Source organism: Festucalex cinctus, chromosome 4, assembly GCF_051991245.1.
Source record: "Festucalex cinctus isolate MCC-2025b chromosome 4, RoL_Fcin_1.0, whole genome shotgun sequence".
NCBI classification, from domain to species: domain Eukaryota; kingdom Metazoa; phylum Chordata; class Actinopteri; order Syngnathiformes; family Syngnathidae; genus Festucalex; species Festucalex cinctus.
The window spans coordinates 6,190,348-6,215,246 of NC_135414.1; the positions used below are offsets into that span (position 1 = coordinate 6,190,348).

A 24,899-nucleotide genomic window follows, 5' to 3' on the forward strand; every position below is an offset into this window, starting at 1 on the left:
GCAGGGGTCTGCAGTCTGCACCCTGCGGTTCTGTGGCTCTTTCATACATCTGTTGTGGCTCTACGTGAAATGTCTAACAAATGTGTAATTTTAAATTATATTGTTTTTTTCCCCAAAAATGTTTTTCTACCCCGCCTACTGCCTGATGCCGGCTGGGATAGGATGAATGGATGGATGGATGGATGGATGGATGGATGGATGGATGTTTTTCTATATTTGAAGATTATGGTGGTCTTGTAATGTTAAAATGTCTTTTCTAATATTTGTTTTTGTTTTTGCTTTTTGTCATTGAAAATATGTCACAAGTACTAATGTGTGACACCTGGTGGAAGAAATGTCAGTTCAGCTGTGCTTGTTACTGCATAGGGTGATTTTGTGGAATGGAGAACACTAAAAGGTTAAATACTCTTTTTTTAAAAACACTTTTTTTGTTTTCTTTCTTTATTTTTTGTTCACAACTTCTCCAACTTGACCTGAGACATACAATAAAGTGAGCACTATATTATCTTTTTAAAGTCACAATTTTTGCTCAGTAGCCAGTTATGCCCACGTGACGTAAATACAAGGAAACAGTGAAAACATCAGAAGTCAATTTGCATGCCCATGCAATGATTTGCCGATTTATTGCTTGATAAAGATACTGCAGATGATGCAGGTGATGGATGAATATTAGGATTGCACTCATCCTCAACGCTTTTCACACCTGCATAAACTGGATCAAAGGAAAGTTAAATGGGTTGCATGAGGGACTACTATGAACTGTAGGAAAAGATTTGAAACAATTAAAACAAATGTCAATTTAACATTTCCTCACTATGCACATTCTTAAAGTTATTCTTATTTTGAGTAATAATCACTTTACATACATATCTTGGAATTAAATAAAATAATTATACAATTCAATGGGGTGCATTTGGGTTGTTCAGATCCACAGATATAAGCAAGATTTCACCAGAACAGAAGCCCGATCAGATTATTTTTAATTATCTACCATTTCCACATTTTTAATAACAAAGAGCAACATATTTAAATAATATAATAGTATTTACTAAACTGCAAATAGCTGTATATGTCTATTATTACAGAGACCTTTATTTGTCCCCACATCACAAACTCATAAAAAAACTTTGTGGAGTGATCTAGGTCCTCAACTAAATTTGATAGGTCCCAGCTGTAACCCTTTAAGTAATATTTGAACATAAAAAAAAAAATACAGCAAAACATTGTAGACAGACACGATAATACTATTATTTATCCTTGTGGGTGGGGAGGGCAGCTTCCTGCGTAGTTGCGTGCATTTTGTTCCTGTATATCAGTATGGTTGTATTATAGTACCCCCTGCTGGCCAAGATGCACACACACGAATGAGCCGCCCAATGATGATGCACAGTTTAGTTAAGCACAATATAGTTTTGTTATTACTGTATGTTTTCATGACGTACAGTTTTTTTAAATAAAAAAACATGTTACAAAGTTACAAACATTAGTCGAAAGACTTGGATTTTTGCCATGAAAAAGGGAGTGCCTATTTGTGTTTTATCTTAATTAAGACTGCTAGCAATTTGAGGGAAGACAGTATTATCTTCCACTTTCATCCATTGACCTGCATAGGAGAGCATCAAACATGTGTGGCCTTTAGGGAATAACGTATTCACAAATGTACTTTTTCAGACTGCGACACACCTCGTCGTACCACTTGCCCTGTGCGGTCACTGAAAGAGACACGCAGCTCTCCCGCTTGCTTCCTGTTGGCTGCTTCTTGGAGCGGTCCCAGTTGAGGTAGCTGACAGGTTGACTATTGACGTCAACGTACTGGCCTTCTTTCACTATATCCGCCACACCGATCCAAAAGTCCTTGGAGCCCGGGGAACTCCTCTTGGCGTAGTCGCGAAGGTCGTTGTTCTCCATCGCGTCTCGCGGCGTCGCAAGAGTTCCTCCTTGTGCGATGCAGTCTTCGTTCGCCTCGTGGTAGTGTTTGGGTTCTTCGACTGTGAGATAGCACTTCCTGTGAACTTTGATGCCACGGAGGCACACTGAGAACAGAGATAATATATATATATATATATATATATATATATATATATATATATATATATATATATATATATATATATATATACACATGTTTATAACAAATGAAAACAACTACGGAATATTAAATACTCCTGTGACATGTGGTGAGGTTCACAGCTGGTGACGGCACACATTTGCACACATTTATGAGGTAAACACTTCTTTATTTGCCATAAACTAGCAGCCTCACATTAAAAACGAGTAAACGTATTTTCAGGTTTGATGTTTGAAGCAGATTTTTAAACTCTGTGGTTGTTTTTTCCTTTATTAATTTAATTAATTAGATTAGAATGACCAATCACGGCTCATCTGTTTTCTTTTTTTTTTTTTCATCTGTTTTCTGATGCTGAGCTGTGATTGGTCGTTACCTGAGCCTGATCAACTGTGATGTCATTTTCAGTCGACAGCAAGTGGTAAAATGGCCGCCCCCTGAATTGGATAAAAACGAGTGGGTTTTGCTGTTTAACTCATAATCCACAAACACAATATCAATCAGAATACTGTTTTTAGACTAGCGGGAGCATATACAACATATTATTGTAAAGCAAATTTTTGGGTTGATTTCCACTTTAAGGTCTGCACATGTGCAGTAAGAGGTGGAATAATCCATTGGATGAGGAGGAAGGGGGAAACAGTTGAAATTATGGAAGATGACAGATGTTTTTATTTTGATACATTTAAGACTAAAACTAAAACAAACATAATTATGTTAAATCAAAGTAGCAATACACATTAATCCATTTTTATGTGATGTTGGTGTGGGGGGATTTGGGGGCAGGAAATCTTAAGGCTCCAGCCAATTTTCTGTTTGCCTAACGGTATGTCCACTTTTGTGAGGCAGAGTACTGTCTGCCTCAACATACACTTTATCTGCCATTTTATGCCATCGAACAAACTAAATACATAACACAAAAAAATATTAATTAAATGCCTGACAGCAGAAAATAACAATGACATTTTAGTGTCTGAAAACATTATATTCGAGACGTAAGGAAAGACTTCCTCAACCCAGTGAGCGATTGTGCAATCTGAGTTGCAGCATTTTGTGTCTCACCCATGTATTTGAACAGAAAATTTTGATTATGAAATCATGGACATTTTTGTATATGAAAAGAAAATCAGAATGAAGCAATGGATGGAAAATAATTTTATTTAATCATTTACTGTGCGATTATTTTGTCTTCACAATGTCTCCCTTGAGTGCACGTCCCAGAATGGAACAAATGAGTAACTTTGATGGTCCAGTGCGAGCCGTATACCCTTAAAGAAGGCATGGGAGACATATGACGTATTTCGATATTCCCTCCATGTAATTCCAAAAGCCAAATAATTAAAAATAAAGCCAAAAAATTCAAGATTTATTCAAAAAGTTTGGACGTGATAGTTTTTCTGAAATAATTCATATTGTGTACAGTATGCTATATGTCATTAAATGTACCATAAATGTTTTTATTTTTTTCTGACATTGATAACGGCAACTTAGCATTGATATCAATACTGAGAGACTAGTCATACATAGAAAACAATGCATTATAGTACAAGGAAAATTTGTATCAACAAAGCCAGACCTATTTTTGACCAGTTTTGATTAAAAGAAACAGTATTGCACATTAAAGTTAAATATCCTTAAATAAATATTTAAAAACAAACACTTTAAAGCTAAATACAACTGATCTATATTTAACAAAATACTCTTGCAACAAAGTAAAGCCCAGAATTGTCCTAAAATGAACAGACTCATTAGTACAATCAGTCCAGGTTTTTTTTGTTTTTTTTAAAGGGTGGTACCTGTCTGCAAGGCCTGCATCTCTTTTAGTAAATTCACCTCCTGCCACAACTTCTCAAGCTGGCCCTTCACATCATCATCCTCTGCAGCTCCCCATAGAAGAAGGAAAGATTATTTGAGGTCAAGATGTGCACTGGCGACATCGCGGTCTGATGAGTGTTATTGGTTACCCGTTGCTCGAGGCGACACGGCCTTCCTGATGCGAGGCGGACGTCCGGAGCTGGAGTGGAGTAAAGAGAAGCACAGGACGACGAAGACGGGGAGGCCCAGACGTGTCATGCTGGAGGCTGCGCACAGTGCTGCACCTTGTGCTGCCGTGTAAGGAGTCAAAAAGTCTGAGGACGGCCTAGTATATACTAGCTCTCTGTGTACTCTCCTGGAGGCTGCCACTGGCCCACGTGATGTTTTTTTTTCCAAACATGAGGAGGAGGTAAGGGAGATATGAGGGCGGAGGGACAAATAATGTCTTGCTTGTGTCAGGATTTGTGAGAAATATTGACTTGGGACACGGTGCACTGAGCAGTGTGTCCTTTCATTTGACAAACTGGAAACATCACTGACAGTTTGGCACTTCCTTTCTCTGGCGTATTTGGATGTCCAATGTCTGCTTTTGACAAGTTACCAATGTCACATTTTAAACTTGTTAGTCAACACAAAAATGAAAACTCTCTTCTTCTATAACAAGCTTGAAAGTTAGTGTACCTGTTCGTGTTTTTATCAAAATGTTGGCTTTTAAAAAATATGATGCTGTTCAGTTTTTGCAAAGTTGCTATTGATATGACCACGCACTTAAAACTAAACACTCGTATCTCAAATCATCGTTCCCCATTTAAATGAATGGAACTGCTCTTAATCTGTTCCAGACTCCCCAAATTTTTGCAATGTCCAGGTCTCCAGACTGCCTCTAAATTAGGTGTCTCCAACTCATGGCCCTGGGGCCATTTGTGGCATGCAGGAATATATTTTGCGGCCCCTTCTTGATATTAACCTTGCCCGTAAACTGAATTCTTGCGGTGTTTGTGAGTTCACAACCCCCCGAGAATCCATCTTGTACCAAGCCCGCAGATTTCCCCGCACCATCAAATCAGCTCAAAGTATGGACCCCTTCAGGGCCTAAGTCACGATGACGTCACGGTGTTTACTGGAGGCAAAAACAACCGCTGGAGGCAACGAAGTGCAGCTAGGAGTAAACAACGCTGGTTGTCTGTTTATTCTATTCTATTTTTATCAGTTTACTCACATATGAACTCAAATGGCTGTTTTCCGCGTCCTTTCCGACGTTAACTTTCTGTGAAAATATGCTGACTAGTGTTAGAACCACACGCCACTGAGGTGTTTTTGCCTCCAGCTAAGCCCCGCCCTTTAAATTGCATCACATTGTTTACAAACTTTGAAGGGGTCTATTGTACTGAAAGTCCCGCCTTTCCTGAACAGATCACATTGGATTAGTCCCAGATTGATATTGTGGATCACTCCTTCCTGATTCACATTATCAATCTGGCTCTTGCCAAGGTAACTTGACATCAAAGTTTAAAATGTGAGTGGAGCCCCTACCTTTATTACCGTGTCTTTGCCCGGGGTGTTTTGTGTGGCTTTTTTTTTTTTTTTTTTTTTTTTTTTAAATCACACTGGCTGGCTGCCATAGCTCATCAGGTCAGTTTTCAAGCGGCCCCCACATAAGTTAAGTTTGAAACTCCTGTTCTAAATGGTTGCATTTTGCCCCTAAATTTTTTTTAGATTTTTTTTCATCTACTCACACATGTGCAACCAGTAAATTTGCTGATTTTAAAGAATAATTATATACGAGTCAAAGCAACAACAACAACAAAAAAATCAAAACAAAAAAACAAAACAAAAATCAGCTGAGTGACTCCTTGTAATTTGAAAAAACAATAATCTGGTCATTCATAACTCAAGGCACTATCATATTTTGATTGATTGATTGATTGATTGGTTGATTGATTACCTATCAGACTGTACAACAGCAGTATTGGACACAACTATGAAAAACAACCTTAATAGACTCAGCCATATATGCTCAATAGCATTTTGTAGCATGTGCACGGCGACATTGCCTAGGGGTGGGCATAAGAAAAAATAGTGAAATGGTTTTCCATCATGTATGCATAAATCACATCTCAATTAACTCATTCACTCCCGGTGACAAGTATACTTGTCAATTATAATTATTCAGAGTGGGGATAGATGGGAAGAATCTGATTATGCTCCACTGTAAATGTCAAACTTGGAAACAACTTTACTGATGCCCAACCACCGGTAGATGACATCATTGCCATCCATTTTATACGAAATAAACACATAAACATCCATTTTATACGAAATAAACACAGTTTCAGAGTCCATGGGAGAAATGGCTGTATTTTGGCAAACCTACATTTTTCTACTGTCAATTATAAAAGAACGGGACGGGGCAAAAAGTATTCTATTCTGTCATTTGGTAGATTCGGCTTATATATAATTATTGGACGTAATATCGCATGGATATTGAACATTTTCTAAAATGGCTGGTAGTGACAGAGTTAATAGCGTTTGTTTAGGGAATTGACGCCCCCTTGTGCAGTCACCCTCTCTAGTAGAGATTCCTTTTCTAAGCTTCCACCCATCCATTTTCTATCACGCTTAACCTTACAAAGTTAAGAAAAACCTGTTTAAGGTCAACCACATCCCAGGAATCTTTAATTGGCCTTAACATCATAAGCATCAAGTACACAGTTGGGAAGCAGATGTGAACATGAAGACAGCAAGCACATTCTATTATTTTCTTTGCTGTTACTGTATTATTATTTCCTTACTTATTTTAAAGGAAATATAAGATCCACGCCGGTGTTTTTTTTTTTAATCAATGTATATCTGTGGCTGTGGGGCAAGGGGTGTCTTACATGGGTCTAATTCAAGCTAGAACCACTACTGCATAGATGTCTCCATCCTGCCCCCTACAACAACAACAACAAATCTTTATCCATTAGAAAAGTTGTATGTAACAATTTTTTATCCGTATTTTTGTTCTATTTATTTATTGTTATTATAATTCTTATTTTTTAAAGAATCTGATTTGTGCTGATTTATCCTATATCGCTGTAACACTTGAATTTCCCCTTTGTGCATCATTAAAGGATTATTTTACTATATCCTATTTTAACGACATGCAGCTATACAGTGATAAAAACAGCTCTCTGTTTTATACCGGGCATAATTTTTGATACAGCTCTCTTGTACTGGCGTTCACTGTGTACGTGCACTGAATATTTTGGCAATCGAGTGTATCTTGGGCAGTAGGCACATACTGGATTGGTACTGATGACCACTTTATATTTATTCAGCCATCCTTCCATTGACTATCGTGCTTATCCTCATTAGGGTCACGGGTGAGCGCGCTGGAGCCTATCCCAGCTGACTTTGGGTACATCCTGGACTGGTCGACAGCTAATCAGGACACATATAAACAACCATTCATACTCAGATACTATATGCAGCAGGGTTTCACAGTAATTTTTGTTGTTACGCCATCCCCAAAAGAAGAGGAACGTTTTGCACCCACCCCAACTCTCCGCCACGACTAGAAATATATAGTATCATTTGTGTGTAAAATTGTTGTAAGTACACCTCTGCAAAGGAGCTAGTACTCTGACAATGAGAGCGCCACTGCCACCTACTGTAGTGGATGTGAAATTACACTTTATTCTAGTACCGTCAAAAAAAAAAAAGTGAAAACAACCAACCATGCTACACCTGCATTTATTTCTATTCTTATATTATTGTCTTATTCAAAGCTAGAAAATGACAACTTCCATTGTTGACTACTTTGCAGATCCATTTATTTCATGTAAACAAAGTCCACAATGAAAGATTGCAAGACTGGCCAAAAGTAGGAGACCACAGATAAGAAACAAACAAACAAACAAAATACGTTTCTGTTGCTTTTTTCCAATGAATTATGACAATACATTAACATAAACATAACACACATACCAAAACATGCACCTTTTCCTCGTCTCTTACAAACATACATATCGTATATTGAATATTTCTCCACAATACTGAGATGGATTTCAAAAGTCACTACCTACATTATACATGAATTTTCTTACTTATATCAAGAAGTTATTTCTACCATAAACAATACTCCTTACTATGTTAGTTGGCACTTGAGAAAATACATCCGGTAGTGTGAAAAGCAATTCAAGTTTTCTCTTACATTTAAGAAGTCTTCAGTGTGTTTGTAGTATTCCCTGCATTTGATGGCATTTCTAATTTAGATGGGTTGTGTTTATTCTAAAAATAAGCAATCTCTCAGGGCATGTTTGTTTTGAGGCACCAGAAAGTAAATACAGCAACTTAGGTCAGACAGGTAATAACTGGCAGTCTGACGGAAGAAATCATCATCATCCTCCGAGGCATTTTTTTTTTACAGTCAGATTTATTTTTTGTTTCTTATACTTTTTGTGACACACATAAGAAACATCTTTTCTAATAAGAGTCTGGCTGGATAGCAGTATTTTAGAAACATTAGCATTTTTGTTATCAGGTAACAAATAAAACTCATTATGATAAATGTTTGGTAATAAAATTGATTTTCATCAATTCAACTGCTGTGGAAATGAATAAAGATTAAACTTCATTCCCAGTGCACAACATGATTAGTTTTGATGACTTTTAATACTCCTGATTCGAGATACATGTGTTATCTTGGTAGCCTGACATTAAGGGAAAACATTTCAAGTATCAAACACAAGGCACATGTGATCCCATAATATAATGAGGTGGGCAACTATAGGGATGCTTAAAAATAACACCTTCTGCATTTATGCATTTCTACCATCACTAATATTTCACCTCATCTGGCATCAAGTACAGGGAGGATTTTTAGCATATTTTTTATGTTAAATTGACTGACTTTATTAAATCTAAAGTTGACTATTTGTTGAATGTCAGCAATGTTAAATGCATATTAATCCATATCATAAATTAAACGTAGTTACTAGATTGTTGCAAACCTAAAACAAAAACAATGCACTTCATACTTTGCACATGCATAAACTTGAGCAGGTCCTTTTCCGAGCATTCTATATGCAAGTAACAACAGATAACAAACAGGATGAATACTTACATGAGAACAATACATGCACAAAGACTGCACAACTACCTCAGCGTGACCCTTCATGGTAAATCTGTAGAGGGCATCTCGTGGCATTTTATGTTAATTTTAATGGATAAAAGGCATGCGCTCTTTGCTGTCATTGTCCCCCTCAGGCTCCTCTTCCTCCTCACCAGCTTCACTGGTCTCAGTGCTGTCGCTGGCCATCTGATGGGGGCAAAAAGGATTCATTGATCCATCAGTGACTCAAAAGCAAAGTACTCACTCTACACGAAAGTACAATGACACACTTATTAGATTATTTGTATATTTTTACCTTTTCACAACACACTGCTTCTAAATTTTAAACATAGTTACATTTGAGCTCCTCTTACTAACCACTTTTTGAAGCTTTTCATTTTGTTTGGCATTTTTCTATCATTCTTTATTTATTGTAATTCATCATACTGTATATTGTATGCAAATCCAGTGGTACCTTTTTAACCTGACTTGCAAGCAAAAATTTCACAAGTAAGGGTTAGATGGTGTCAGTGAAAATTAAGTAGATAGGCCAACTTATTTATTGCTACTCCTAGTTGACGTTTACTGTCAAATTGAAGGAAGACAATTAGAACCATGTAACTTTCCTTTGTGAAACAGCTGTAGCTTAATGCTAACACACTATATGCAAAAATCAATAGATGGGCTAGCAAAACTAGCATCAATGCTACATTGTTACACAACAAATATTTGAACACAAACTGTGGCAACACATGTAGACAAGCAATACATGCATATATATTTATTAGACCCTGCAAAAACCAACTTATATTACAGTAGACCTTCACATAAAGTATTTGCAATTCCTCAAGCGTAGATTCACATATTCACAGACTTTTTCTCATAATGTTTTCAAAACTTTCAATTCCAAGTTTCTTCATTTAAAAAATATGTTCCAAAACTTTTGTTCGTTTTATCGGGAGACTAAAACATTCATGACATTTCAATTCATTTCCATGGAGAAAGATGATTTGAGAAGTGAGTGTTTTGAGTTACCACCGTGTTAAAGAAACAAACTAAACTCATAACTCAAAACACAACTGTGTAATCAACCAAACTTCTTAAGACTTATGTGCATCGAAGAATAATATACAATATCAACATATCAGTTACTATTACACCGAAACTGTGAATTTGAGAGAAATTGCTGTTACCAAGGGAGTAGGTGACTTCTCAACATCCAGAATGAGTTTTCCAATATTTCCTCGGTCGTGAATTCTCTGCATAGCCTCCTTAACCTGACAAAAACAAGATCAATGTCATTATTTTTATTCATTTATTTATCCTTTAAATAAATAAATTGTATTGGATAAAAAACACTAGGTAGGCATCATCTGTGTAATCAATGAATCCACGTAACCTAAATACATTTATCAGCATGGGTGTAAGTATAAGCAATTGTGCAGTGCTACAATGATAAATGTATATTTACAAAAGGACTGAACTGGAACATCCTCTAATATTATTTATAGACCAGTAAAGTAAATAAGATGGGATCACGATGGCAGACACAATTCTCTTTATTAGGACAAGTCTGCCATTTAAATGATTCTCAAGCTTTTATTGTAAATTAAAATGATGATGTGTTGTGTTTGCTTCATTGTTCAACTGAGGGGAAAAGGTCACACAAAATACATCTTTTACCTCATTAAAGGGTCATGAATGAATGTCCCATTTTGTTTGTAAGCCATTGTGTCTCATACATTCATTTGTTGAAGACAACACCACCCAAGAGTGAAAATAGGTCAAAAACTTTGTCTCGTGCTTTGTTGCAGGATTATTCAGACGAGATTATTACATCATGAACAAACACTATTAATTTATTAATTTATTATTATAATTTCTGACAAAAGCTGATGATTGCAAATAATAATAATAATAATAATAATAATAATAATAATAATAATATAATAACAACAATAATAATAATAATAATAATTACACAGCTTCTGGTCATATGCAATGACGCACGCAGCTTTTCATTCCAGCAGCAAGAAAAGGTTCCATAGTCAACACAGAAACAATCAGGCTCTAAATTCTCCTTCCAGGCATGAACAATTGAGGCCCCTTACAATGCATCCCACGCCATTCCCCTCCCCGTTCAATGAATGGCCGCCGTATTTTGCCAAGGTTTAATGACCAAAACAAAACACATTTCGACCATGAAAAGAGCAACCTGAAGTCAGCAAGGGGAGGTTAAAAATACATGCATGTTAAGATGAGGATCAATAGTGACATTCTGGAGTAGTGGAGAGCTATTCTGTGCATAGAGAGCAACAATGCCTGCTCAACACCATGCTGATTGGAGTGAATCAAACATTGAGGGTGCTTTGGACATATCTATAGTGCACATTGAAAATTAATGAGCTCAAGCTGCCCTGAACACGGAGAATTCCGTCAAGCTATCTCAGTGAATTTCTACAGAGGCAACATTGCCAAAATGCATTGGCTGGGAATCGAACCCAGGTCAACTGCTTGGAAAGCAGTTATGCGAACCACTCCACCACCAATGCCATATACTGTCCCCTCGGTCTTTGTGGCCTTACCCTGAGAGATACTAATCAAAGGCCGCTGTGGCAATAGTCTTGATTTGATGGTTCTAAAGAAAAACAACACGTCAGCTATGGCAACTCCTCCAGGCAGCATTATTCTGCCCTCTGCAAAAATGGCGTTGTAACATCAGTTCATTCTGGCGGACTCTCACATCCCATTAATTTGTTTTCCTTTTTTATGTCAACAAATCAATTGATCATTAATTATCCTGTGCATAATTGGACAAGGTACTTTTGTCAAAAGCTCCGACTAATATTTATTTTCGTCTTGGAAAAGGCAAATACGGTAACCTTAAAGTCTGAGAATTAGTCCAATGAAAAAAAACAAAAAACAAAAAAAACATGACAGATAAAGTGCTGTGCAAAAATAATGATCGAAAATAAATCGGAATTAAATAAAATCACAAAACTTTTCAGCAGCCTGTTGGTGGTCTCAAGATGTAGGAGGGTGTGGTCAGATTCCTCAGAGGAGTGAGAGGAGAAAAGCCATATTTTTCCACCTAACCAATTGTGTGAAATTGATCTTAGACAAGAGAGAGGACCATGACTTGTGTCCACTGAAACAACTGAAGGTTGAATATAAACAGACAACTGCAGTTTTCTAACAGATGTTAGTTAGTCCGCTGGCAAGTAACCTCAGGTTCCCCATAACAATCAGTGGAAGGAAACAGTTCAACTCTCTTGCCCATGCAGTTTACTTCACTTTAGCATCAACGGGGGGCTTGAAAAAATGCAAAAGTTTCTTCACTCAGAAATTCTAAGTACGGGTAAATTTTACATTGGGAGTTTTGAGTGCATTTTACCAGTTTATTAAAAAGGACAACAACAAAAAAAAAACCTTCAGAATCAGGGACAGCCGGTGTACCACCTGAGCCATGCCGTTCCTGCTGTGTGTTAGTGTAATGCTGGTGTCAGGTGGAATCCTCGTAACTCCAAGTTGGCCTCATTTGTACACACCAGCAATGCAGTACAGGGACAAACAAGATTGGCATAGCACAGGTGGTACAGTGGTTGTCTCTCAAGCTGCTGGTCATGTGTTCGTTCCTCGATGCTTGAGTAACTTGAGGCATTTGTCTGCAGAAGAACTTTTTTTTTGTGTGTGTGAAAATTTCCAATTTGTGATGTACAATACTTAACCTAAGAATACAGTACAAATATATAATGTAGCAACACAATACAATATACTCTCTGACAGTCTCTGTATACACCGGCAAAGTGTGCAGAAACCATGAAACAAGTCTTGACTGTTTTTGGCCAGGAAATTGTGCTCTTTCGTCCATTCATTATTAAAAGCTGTCCGGCGTTTTGGCATTTTTGCTAGCGTTGCTGTCAAAGAAGACGGCAAGGAAATTACATAGTCAGATAGCCACACGTGGAGCTTCGTTTACATTTATTGAACCAATGTTATACGAGATTTTTAACTGAAGCCACTCTTGGCCAATCACAGACCAGTTGTGACAAAGGTGGGGTGGGGCTGATGTTGGGTCACATAAACTCAACCGTGGCTCATTTTCTTGAAAGGTCCCCTCATATGAAATGTTCACTTTTTGGGGGGTTTTGGTCATAAATATGCCTTACTACAGCCTGACAGAGTCCCCAAGTTGTAAGATAAGCAATCCATGTTTCCCTTTTCTGTGGCCGTTTGGATCAAAGTAGGTCAAATAACACTCAAATGGGCTGTTTTAGCAGGTCGGTTTTACACGTCACTAACCCCACTTTTTTCGGTTTTACACGATAGCTCAGCGCGAACTCTACCCTCACAATTTTCAACCCCTCCCGCTGCCGGAGATTTCCAACCCACGAACAAACAGCAGCAGCAGGAGGACAGCATGGCAGCAAAACAACCCCATAGGAACTGCTCTGAACCAGATTGTACAGAGGGCAACAAAAACATTTTTCATCTGCCACAGAAAGGCTTGTGGTGGGACTGTATTTATGCATTAAATATGCCCAAGCAATTCCCGAAACGTGTTAGTTCCCACGAGTGGGGTGGCCAATTTCGCGGTCCTGTATCTCTGGCCCGGAGGGTCACCGACGCCGATGAAAAGCCGAGGTCGACCCGGTTCCAGGGATGTGTTAATTTTCCCCGTAAGACTTATGGTTCGACAGGTACGGGGGTCTCAATCCCAGTAGCTGTACCTGGAAAATGTGCATCGTAGAGGATTAGCAGCCCTGACAGTTTGTGCCAAACATTTTACTGACGACTGCTTCAGGAATTTGGGACAATACAAACGTGGATTAGCAGAACATCTTTCACTTACCCCGGATCGGTACCAACTATTGAAAGTAAAGCATTGCCAATATTCCTTCAGGTGCAGACTTGAAGACTGTTTGTAAACAGGAGCATACGGAAAAAATGAGACTTGGCCACGCCCAACTCATTTTGTAGTCAAAAACACACGGAAGTCTGGCGAGCCTTGGCCACTCCCACCAAAAATCCGCTCGTTTGATGCTAGGCTAACAGTAGACCTTCCTAGTGGAGACTGCAACTCGACAACAAGGTACAATTTCGTGAACATTTCTTTTGATACAGTATCAGAGCGTCCAGAGGATGGTTGGTGTCATTGCTGCAAAGCTCATATCAGGTGATCTTTAAAAAGGAGGACTTCGGGTTGTGCAGGACATCACTGAAAGTTAGGACTGAGCTGCCTAAATCAGGACACCTGGCCACCCTAACTGTTCACTACTGAGAGATTTAGCATGCTGCTTAGCTACACTAGACAGGAACGGACAATGTACACAATGTAAACATGCTTAGAAACATTAAAAGGAAAACTAATAAACTTGTGCTGACGTGACCTGACCAGATCTTGGAGTATTTCATGGGTTCATCTTTCTATTGATACTGGCTATAACCACAGTCTGCGATGTGCACTCATGGGAGGGAAATCAACTTCATGTGGTCGGATCTTTGGAATGGAATTCCAATGTACAAGTTCAGCTTTCTTAGTACAACCATGTATTGAACATGAAATATTTCTTATGAAAAGGAACACTTGTTTGCTGAAAGTTACACAAGCGCACATATGCATTATGATTGTAATCTTTTTTGTTTGTTTGTTTATTATTAGTATTTATCATCATTAGTTTGCCTTGCATGTCATACATAATCGGAGCTGTGAGGGTTGGTGGATACTGTACGATGGAGAGATGGTACATTGACCGTATTTCAGGCTGTGTGAGGCTAAGGTGTTTTCAATCCAGCAACTCGTGACTTGTGGTGAAGTGATTGATGTATGGTGAAGTGATTGATGTATGGTCCATTGGATTTTGTGTGGGAGCAAAGTCATTGTGCAGTAGGAAGATGTACAACCTACCCACCACCATCTGTGGGAGATCGTCCACAGCTGACAGCATCCCACACAAATCTTGAGACTATTTGCTGTCCATGATGCGTACAGTGGATATAAAAAGTCTACACACCCCATGTTCAATGAGAAGTTTTGTGACGGGGTTAAGTAATTTCAAGAATTTTAATATTGCCTGTAAAACTCAATTGGATTTTTTTAGTCTTTTTTTTTTTGAGAAGGGAAGTAAAAACAAAGACTTCAAATAATGTGGTGGCGTCAGCACACACCTACCACCATTTAAAGTGCCTCGGATAGCCTGAAATAAAGTTCAGTTGTTCGAGTAGGCTTTTCTTTTTTCTTTCGAGCAGAAGCCTGAAGGTTTTGCGTTAACACTTTGGCCAGTATATAGGCCATATTAAATGTTTTGAAATGATTTTTTTGAACGGTTGTGTACATTAATCTTAGAAATCTTCACCGGTTAGTCACGTTGTGGTTTACATAGCTTACTTCCGTGTACTCAAGTCACGAGTAACTGACTGGCGACCAGTCTAAGATGTAGTCTGCAATTTGCCCTAATAGCCTCCTGGCCCTGCCGCAACCCTTAACATGATTAGCGGTGTAGAGGATTGATGTTTTACGGCAGACCTCTTCAATTCGATTATGACTCTTACCTCCTCCAGAGCCCACAGAGAATCCACCACTGGCTTGATCTTCTTTTGGTTGTAGAGGCACAAGAGTTTGTCCATCGCTGATTTCACCAAACTGGATCCTCCCTGCCTGAAGAGGAGGTTGGGCAACGAAAATCCTGCCATGACTTTGTTCTCCTCGTACAGTTTAATAGGGTTCACCTTTTCCACCTGCCACCACTTGGAAGAAGTAACATATGCGTCATAGAGATACAATTCAGCTGAGAATTGAGAGTTTCATTTGTCATAAAATGGCGTTAAGGGGCTTTCTGCTTCAAATGATGATGACAGATGGAATTTCTGACTCACAGATTTTGCAAAGCTGAAGAAACTCTTTGTCTCCCCAGTTACCATGTTCGATGCGCCTGAAAAAGCAAAAATAAAAGGATTGCTGTGCAAATGGCTGGGCAGAGGTGACTGGACAATAACAATCAAAGCATGAAGGCTGACGAGGGAGGGGGAGGAACAATTGGCACCTTTAGAATTCAGGGACCGTTAACGCATGCCTTTGCAATATAACTAGCACTAATAGTTAATTGGCTGGTAATTGTGTTGGTTAATTCATGAGGTTTGACAAGAATTAAAGTGATTAACAAGGGCTGGATAAGAGGCTCAGCTGTGACTGAGAATATATTTAATTCCCAGACTATGTTTTATGTATGAAACATCATTTATTCAAGCTTAGACAGGTGACAGTCGACCGAGTTTTTTTATCCAAACAACAGGTTTAATTGGAAAACTACTTCTTTCACCAGCATCAAATTCAGGAAATGGGAATTGAGATTTGCGTTCCAAGAAATGTTGCGGAACAAATCAAACTTGTAAGGCATCACTGTACAAATAACATTTACAGCATTCAAAAGTTTTTTTTTTTAAATCACCAGCCAAACAAATTCGAATGAAGCTTGGAAGTGTCCATACAGCCTGCTTTTTTAAAAATAAAATGTTTTTCCCACTATATATTTATAGTACACATTTTAATTACAATTAAGTTGTTTTGACTTATAAGTACATCAACTGTTTTTCTTAATTCATTTCAATTCAAACTTTATTACAGACTCAAAATAGGTCCAAGTAAATAAAAAAAATAAAATAAAATCAGTAAACATTACATAAAAAGGATATAAGAGACACATAAAAAAACAATTCACAAAATATCATATTTACATTGCAATTAGTTACAACCAGTTACACACACAAGTAAAAGAAATCAAATAATATTTCAGCATTTTTTAAATTGATCTATTATAATCAATACTTTTTAAATGAATGATTACTAAACTTTTTAAATGAATGATTACTTACCCCCTCGACCCTTGTGAGGAATAAGTGGTTAAGAAAGTGGATGGATGGATGATCACTTAACTATTGATCTTAAAAAAAATCCTATATATTTAAGCTCAGTGTTCAAATTGTGCATCATGTTAAAGTGACTTTCAGTGATAAATATACAGTACTTTTAGTATAGTATAGTTCTTTTCTTACCATAGAGGATGTATGTTCCCAATGGTTTCAGCAGATTAAGGCCTTTCCCTGTGTTTTCTCCACATAGACAGTCCAACACAATGTCTACTCCCTCTGGAGATATCCTAAAACAGGAGAAAATTTAAGGTTAAAGAAATGATATTCAAATATATAACATTAATGCCATATTGTTGGCATAAACTGCAACTAAATTAATGTTTAAAAGCAAACAGCTATTAAATATTATATGTAAATTTACTGAGCTTAAATGCAACTGACTGTCCTTGAGCAGTGAATCTTTCAAGCACTTGTCGGAGTCCTTGTGGCACTCATAGCACATTAGAATCACTGAACAACAGGTTTGATTTCTTGTGACAAAACAGCCCACATCATTGCATTACCTTCTTTCATTCAATGTTAATCACAGCCAGAAATGATCAATAGTCCACAACAAATATGATTAAAAGCAGGGCTATAAAAGAAAGAAAGGCATGACATTCTCATGGGGACCTAAATTCCTTACTTTCTGCTTTAAGACCTGGACACCGAAACTGCTTGGTGGTCTTGTGATTCCCTTTTGTAAAAACACACTCATTTAATTGTACTTTAGTCTTGATCCTGGGTGGAATGTGTGGTGCAGAGGGATGAAAGGCAAATTAATCCACTACTACTCTTGATAGGCAGGCAGCAAGCATGAAAAAATAGTTCATTGCAACATATATATTTATGTATACACACAGACTGCAGAGCAATTGTATTGACAGGAAAAAAATTGGTTCATTTTAAAGCTGTATGAAGTGGAACAGGCTGTGAAATAAAATCCCTCAATTTCAAAATCCAGGCTATCATGAATCAGCCCCTGATTGGCTCAATTGCAGTCCTCCACTGTGCCTGTGGGATTAGTCCTTTGTTGCCATGGTGACCATGACGACAAACCACTCGACAGGTGAACCTCACTCTGTGAAGTCCATGATTCACAACAAGCAGCCAACTCCTGATAGTTTTAAACATATCCGAAATACAGACCTCATATTAACATGTTGTAATTCAAACTTACTTTTTGACTTCTTGTATATAATCAGTATTTCTGTCAAAGAGGTGAGTCACAAAATCTCTGATGGCAGAGTGTTTCAAACTTGAGGCGATCCCAAAGATGGTGATGTTAGGTAGAGTGGAGCACAGCTGAGCCACAGCTTGACCCTGAAGAGAACAATGACAATTGTCAGCATCAGCAGCTGTCAGTGTTGATTCACAACAGAGCAGAATACATAATTGCACATGAAATCATATTTATCCATATTATGCAGAGTGGTGTCTTCCTCAAATGCTTCTAAATTGTAGCATCAATTGAAACACTATTGTGAATGGCTTTGTGATTAATGAACAGATGTTTTCAACATTTTAATAGTCGAATATAAATTGCTTTTAAATGTATGACAAAAGTATCTTTTGCCATGCACTTGCACACCCCCTCAGTCTTGTGTTTACCTGATACCTAGCGCTTAAAGAACTTTGCTGAAACTATACCTCTGGGCAAAAAAAAAAAAAAAAAAAAAATCATTCCTCTTTCGAAACAACTAAGGCCTAATAATCGTAAACAGAAGCAAAATGAAGGGACCTCAGGCAGCTGCGGGGATTCAGAGGCGATGTGAAATTGCGAGCAATTCTTCTCAACAAGTATGGTTATCAACAGTTATTGATTCTTAATTGATTGCACATTCCTAAGAAAATACAACTTCAAACTGATGATTACTCCTTTTTGAATATGCCCAATATTACCTTATTTAGATTTATCTTGTCCGGTTAGTGTTATTTTTCTCATGTCATTCTTACATCTTTTGTTTATTTATTCATTTATTTATTTATGTATTTATTTATTTATTTATTCATTCATTTATTTAATTATGAATTTACTTGTTCATAATATGTCTCCTCCCACATTCCAAAGACATGCATGGCAGGTTAATTGGGCGCTCCGAATTGTCCCTAGGTGTGCTTGTGAGCGTGGATGGTTGTTTGTCTCTGTGTGCCCTGCGATTGGTTGGCAACCAGTCCAGGGTGTCCCCCGCCTACTGCCCAGAGCCAGCTGAGATAGGCGCCAGCAGCCCCCGCGACCCTTGTGAGGAATAAGCGGTCAAGAAAATGGATGGATGGATGGATGTTCATAATATTTAGAAATACAGTGACACTCCATTAGGAATTAGCCATGCTACATAGCTAATGTGTTTTAAAAATGCTAATGCTAGCTTGTATTGCTAGTGTTACTCTTTGATTGAACCAGATAATATCCCAGTTCTTAAACTTTGTTTTGCAGGTGTACCGAATAGTGAATGACCGATATGTTTTTTTTTTTCAAGGCCGATACCGATACAGATTATTCGTAGTCAAAGAGGCCGATAACCGATATTTCAAGCCACAGCTGGAATAACTGAGGGAGCAAATTGGCTGCTCAAGGTGCGTTCGAAATATTCATTTACAGTAAAATAGGAAAAAAAAAACTTTTTCTTTTAAACTATATTGACAGATTTGTTTAAAAAATCATGACAAAAAAATGCAGGGAGCTTCCAGGGTCATTAACATGTGTTAGGCTAAAAATAAATAAATAAATAAAATAAAAAAATAAAAAAATTAAAAAGCAAATAAATAGATCCCTTAAGATTTCTGCTGTAAATAAAGTTTTCTAAAATTTCAACATAATTTCTTGATTTATTTATTTTTATTAAAAAGTGTAGTAGGTACTTCCTATTTTTTATAAAGTGGAAATTTAAATAGACCCATAAATGAAAAGTTCCCTGCATCTCATTGAGTGGCAAATGCATGCGAATGTAGCTCATTTGTTTTTGTTTTTTGTTTTTTTGTTTATTGTTTTTTTTTTTTAGGGTTCGTAAAACGTTTCAAAAGATCTTTGCAGTGAAAAATTGTCTGAATATGTTCCAAATGTGTTTACAAGTTAAAACTGACTGGAAACAAATTACAATTCCTGAAAACCCCAAATTTGCTATGTTCGCAAATATTCACTGCTCAGTGAGATACCAGCTTTATCAGCAGCTTCAGACTAAAAAAATAAAAAATAAAAAAAATAAAAAATAAAAAAAATAAAAATGGCTGATGCCGATATTTGTCAAAATGCCAAATATTGGCACCGATAATCGGTCTATCCCTAGTACCTAATCATGTGGTCCATGACTGACACATCAAGCTACAACAACTCAATGTAGTTTTGTGGCCTGCATGAACCGTATGAAAGAGAATGACTTACAACAGCACCCCCAGCTGAGTGCACCAGCACTGACATTCCATCTTTCAGTTTGGCGACCTCAAAGAGCATCATGTAGGCAGCAACAAAGTTCAGAGCAAACGCTGCGGCCTCTGCAAAAGTCATTTCATCTGGCATTTTGTAGACAAACTCCTCAGGTGTGCAAACAACTTCTGCCCAGGCATTGTAGTTGGCAAAAGCCATGACTCGGTCTCCTATCTGAAAGAAACAGAGGTGGTAACGTCGAATTCAGAGATTTGTTTCTAAATACATTATACGTGTTTGAAGACAAATGCTGAATGCAGTTAGCTAGCTAGCTATGCCCACACACACAAAAATACACTAGCGTCACTGCTTTAGGGAGCCTCGTTGTTAGCCGTGAGTGCGCACATGGACTTTAAATAATGAGAACTATTTTCCTTCTCTAAATCTGAGGTGTTATTTCCATTCATACTGCCTGGTTCATGTTTCTCCATGTCACCTCTCTCCGTTTTTCCACCTCAACATCTCAATCAATCAAGGTGTCAACTGAGATTGAATTTACCTCTCTGGGATCCACTTAATTATTGCGCCATATTTGTGTATTACTCAGGGAGCATGCTTCAGTTTGACCTACCTCAAATCTTTCTGTGTTTTCACCCACAGACTCCACGATCCCACAGCATTCGAAGCCAGGAACAAGAGGGGGCTTAGGAGGACTATCTATAGTCCCCTGACGTACCATCAAATCCAGGAAATTTAAGCCACTGAAAAATCCAATACATAGGATCATTGTGTGTGATAAATGTGTTGTGCCATAGTGGAGGTGTGCTAGTTTTCTTCAATAAATTATATACAATTGACAGAATTATTAACATTGAAATAACTGACTTATCAATTATTATGGCAGGTAGCACAGCACCCTAGTGGTTTGCAGATCCACTGCCTCACAGTTCTGAGGCTCTGAGTTCACATCTTATTATTTCCCCACAAAGATAGAAAAGTCTGCCTTTAGAAAGATAAGAATAGCCTGTTTTGATTGACACCGTCAGAGAGGTATTCATTAGAGATGCACTTTTTCCAGACCAAGTGTGAGGACAAGTACTTAAAGCTGAGTACTCGCCAATAAAGTACCCGATAATTACTAATGCCATTATGTCTTGCAATTACGATAAAAATGTATTTTATTTAATTTGTAACTACATTTTAGTAAAAAAAAACATACACTTTTCTTGAACATGGCCAAATATAACACTTTTTAGAGATGCAGTTTGTCAGAACAGACATTTTAACATCCAACTGCATGTTTTTCAAAAGTTTTGCCACACTAAATGTAGCCTGTAACATAAGGTAGTTCAGTCATGTGGTGTCTCAGTCTGAACACAAGGGGGCACTATGTAAAAGGAGTACATACAGTAGAAAAGATGTTGTGGTGCATATTATACAGGTAGGATGTGCTGTCATGTTATTTATGTTAATTCCAAAACATCCATCCATCCATCCATCCATTTCTTTGACCGCTTATTCCTCACAAGGGTCGCGGGGGTGCTGGAGCCTATCTCAGCTGGCTTTGGGCAGTAGGCGGGGGACACCCTGGACTGGTTGCCAGCTAATCGCAGGGCACACTGAGACGAACAACCATCCACACACACAAGCACACCAAGGGACAATTCGGAGCGCCCAATTAACCTGCCATGCATGTCTTTGGAATGTGGGAGGAGACCGGAGTACCCGGAGAAGACCCACGCGGGCACGGGGAGAACATGCAAACTCCACCCAGGAAGGCCAGAGCCTGGACTCAAACCCGAGGCCTCAGTGCTGGGAGGCGGACGTGCTAACCACTCAATCACCGGACCGCTAATTACAAAACAAAGAGAGTAAAATGAAATCCAATACTGTTTCTTGGCAATACAAGTTATAAAACGAAATTGAGAAAGGACAATATGGTACCACATTTATGAGAGCGTCACTCATCATGCGTCGACAAATTCAAGGTAATGTTATTACATTAGTCTCACGCTGTCTTGAAATAAACATTTGCAACCAACAACAAGAGTGAGTGTGTTAATATTGGTGAAATAAATACAACAGGTCAGGAATAAGCGGTCAAGAAAATGGATGGATGGATGGATGGATAAATACAACTGTATTTGCTACTTAGGCAGATATAGCTAACTAGCAAACTAGCGTGGCCAATATCAGTTTGTTTCCGCTCTGAAGCTACTTCACAAAGATGAGACCAGAGAAATAGTAAGCACGTTTATTGTCATACATTACTTCATTTTTATTTTATTTAGAACAAATGCTTATTTTCTTTTCACATGTAAAAGGAGTGTATTAAATGGAAACATTTCAATAAAATTATAACAGTATAGAACTGTGATTGGAATATTGTCCGTGATACCAAAATATTTTTTGCTCAGGCTTATTGTACCCTCGACTGGACTTGCCGTAGAGCAAAAAATATATCAAACACAGCCTGAATATAATGCAATTTTACACCTTTGTCACTACAACCAATAACAAACACATTGCTATCTGAATAATACCTTACAGTATCAAATTGGTCAGCATTATTATCTTTATAAAGGCATAAATGGCTATACTCCTATTTTGGACATTGTGCAAATTATACCATTTGTGACAGTACATATGTTTATGATCATCCATCCATCCATTTTCTTGACCGCTTATTCCTCACAAGTGTCGCGGGGGGCGCTGGAGCCTATCTCAGCTGGCTTTTTGCAGTAGGCGGGGGACACCCTGAACTGGTTGCCAGCCAATCACAGGGCATTGTTTATGATCATGTTTATGCAATTGCTATGGACAATGAGTCATGGGCTCTGTATGCAAGGCCACATTCATCAACGCACTCTGAATACAAAAGATCACAATTGTATCTTCTCAAACTTTGCCACCAGTTGTTGTGAAAAGCCAACTGCAGCAGCTAAGATACTACTATGTTTGTTTATTTTAAATGAATGCTTGAATGTGATTTTATTGCTAGACTCTATACTCATTGACAACAGTGGGGGGGAGACCTGTGGCTTCCACTGCGATAGTCTTACTGTACTCCATGTATGTGATGTGTACAACAGTGATTATTTTGTAAACACGTTTAACATTGAAAACAAATTAGTAATAATATGATCATATTTACCATGCTTTAACGCGGATCTTCACTTCACCACGCTGCGGCTCGGGCATCAGCTTCTTGGTCACTCGGAGTTTGTTGAGCCCTCCAAAGCCTGACAACATCACCGCCCGCATCTCTTTCACATTGCCGGAAGATTCCCCGCTCGCCGGTTTCTTCCCCGCGTCTTTCTCGATCATGCACTCGGTTTCCTCCGTCATATCTACCCCCTCTTGAGCCATGTCGGAGCCCGGCTGTGTGCGACTCTCCGCGCCTCTTCACGGCTCACTGATGTGCGCCGCAGCCTGCAATCGTGGCGTTGTGCGCGGCAGCCCGGCCTCACTCAGCCCGTCGTCTGATGTTCCATCCACTCACTAATGCCTGAACAAACCCGGATGATCACGTTATTGCTATTACTTCATGTCAGCTCGTTTAAATGGATCATTAATTAGTCATTTCAATGAACTGGGCGTAATTAGTGGCGTTTGTGTTCGCTTGAGTGTTAAGTGCGCCATCTGTTGGAAAGACGCTCTATCTGCAATTTAATGGGACTCGTAAATCACCAGTTTGGCCAGTCACTCAACAAGTGTGACGCCTTCAGGGACGCTTGGAAATCAAACATACTGCCCACATCCTTCAAAAGTACGTTGATTGTATGCACGCCATCATCACCTTTCACACATACTGAAATCCGTTTGCATAATATACTGAAATATGCATTCATTCTACAGTGACATTTGCAAGGTGAGCTCCAGGACATTTTAACGTCAAATTCATTTGACAGCAGGGGACGGCACAGCATAAAACACCAGGTAGGAGGTAACCAGTACCACATAACACAGATTCTTTACAGATTTTGACACGGTCTGGTTTGTTATACCAATATCAAGTTGTGACATATAAGACACCTGGGTAATTTAATAATCAGGGCTTTCATAACATATTAAATATAAAGGTAAGACCTTTTTTTTTTTTTTTTTTTTTTTTTTTTTTTTAAATAAAAAAAAAAGAGAATGAAGAGAAACAAAGACAAAAATTGTCATGACTGGGTCACGCCAGGGCTAAGTTTGGGTCGTGCAAGGGTCATGTTTGGGTCATGACCGTGAGGTCAAGTGTCTGTTGTGAACTGATGTTTTGAGCTGATGTAATCGTCATCTAGTTTCAACTGGTTTAAGCTATGTGATGGCATGAGCTGGGTGATGTCAAGAATCTTTAATCTCTTTTTCTGGTCAACAGCCAATCAGATAATTTCATGTCAGTCCTGTTACCCACATGTTTAGCCACAGCCAATCCGATCAATTCACTGTCTATTTAAACCAAACCGAGAAGTGTGTGTTTGTCAGATTATTAACTCTGTTCCTCGGTGTACTTCCACAGCCCAAGTTAGCTTACTCGTTATTTTTCGTTTAGTTGTGTGAATAAAACGTTAAAATCTTGTGTCTGCGTTTTTAGGATCCAACCTCAGAACATAACAGAATAATCCAACCACATGGATCCCGCAGACTTAAATAAGATGGGTCATGTC

The 24,899-nt window shown here is 38.2% G+C and overlaps 2 protein-coding genes and 1 non-coding gene across 3 annotated transcripts; all 3 read right to left on the reverse strand.

The window, feature by feature from the left end:
- Positions 1 to 592: 592 nt before the first annotated feature.
- Positions 593 to 4,327, reverse strand: clec3a (C-type lectin domain family 3, member A). The gene is made up of 3 exons (XM_077518359.1): positions 4,030 to 4,327; positions 3,862 to 3,942; positions 593 to 2,033 (listed from the first exon to the last, which is right to left on the reverse strand). The coding sequence occupies exons 1-3, from the start codon at positions 4,136 to 4,138 to the stop codon at positions 1,636 to 1,638; spliced, it is 588 nt and encodes a 195-aa protein (XP_077374485.1). The 5' UTR covers positions 4,139 to 4,327; the 3' UTR covers positions 593 to 1,635.
- Positions 4,328 to 7,678: 3,351 nt separating this feature from the next.
- vat1l (vesicle amine transport 1-like) lies at positions 7,679 to 23,893 on the reverse strand. The gene is made up of 9 exons (XM_077519689.1): positions 23,402 to 23,893; positions 20,879 to 21,008; positions 20,266 to 20,481; positions 18,064 to 18,206; positions 17,028 to 17,131; positions 15,852 to 15,907; positions 15,528 to 15,722; positions 10,169 to 10,252; positions 7,679 to 9,182 (listed from the first exon to the last, which is right to left on the reverse strand). Exons 1-9 carry the CDS (start codon positions 23,614 to 23,616, stop codon positions 9,084 to 9,086), a joined length of 1,242 nt encoding a protein of 413 aa, XP_077375815.1. The 5' UTR covers positions 23,617 to 23,893; the 3' UTR covers positions 7,679 to 9,083.
- On the reverse strand, positions 11,456 to 11,527 carry trnag-ucc (transfer RNA glycine (anticodon UCC)). Its single transcript has one exon. It is a non-coding gene; the product is annotated as a tRNA-Gly (tRNA).
- Positions 23,894 to 24,899: the final 1,006 nt, after the last annotated feature.

Excerpts from the sequence above, each read along its gene's own strand:
- clec3a (XM_077518359.1), bottom strand. The coding sequence starts at position 4,138 with ATGACACGTCTGGGCCTCCCCGTCTTCGTCGTCCTGTGCTTCTCTTTA. Across the intron at positions 3,943-4,029 it reads CGTGTCGCCTCGAGCAACGG|AGGATGATGATGTGAAGGGC; the intron begins GTAACCAATAAC and ends GGGGAGCTGCAG. Across the intron at positions 2,034-3,861 it reads GATGCAGGCCTTGCAGACAG|TGTGCCTCCGTGGCATCAAA; the intron begins GTACCACCCTTT and ends CTCTGTTCTCAG.
- vat1l (XM_077519689.1), bottom strand. The coding sequence starts at position 23,616 with ATGGCTCAAGAGGGGGTAGATATGACGGAGGAAACCGAGTGCATGATC. Across the intron at positions 18,207-20,265 it reads ACTCAGCTGGGGGTGCTGTT|GGTCAAGCTGTGGCTCAGCT; the intron begins GTAAGTCATTCT and ends TGTTCTCTTCAG. Across the intron at positions 9,183-10,168 it reads AGAAGTCACCTACTCCCTTG|ATGGCCAGCGACAGCACTGA; the intron begins GTAACAGCAATT and ends TGCCCCCATCAG.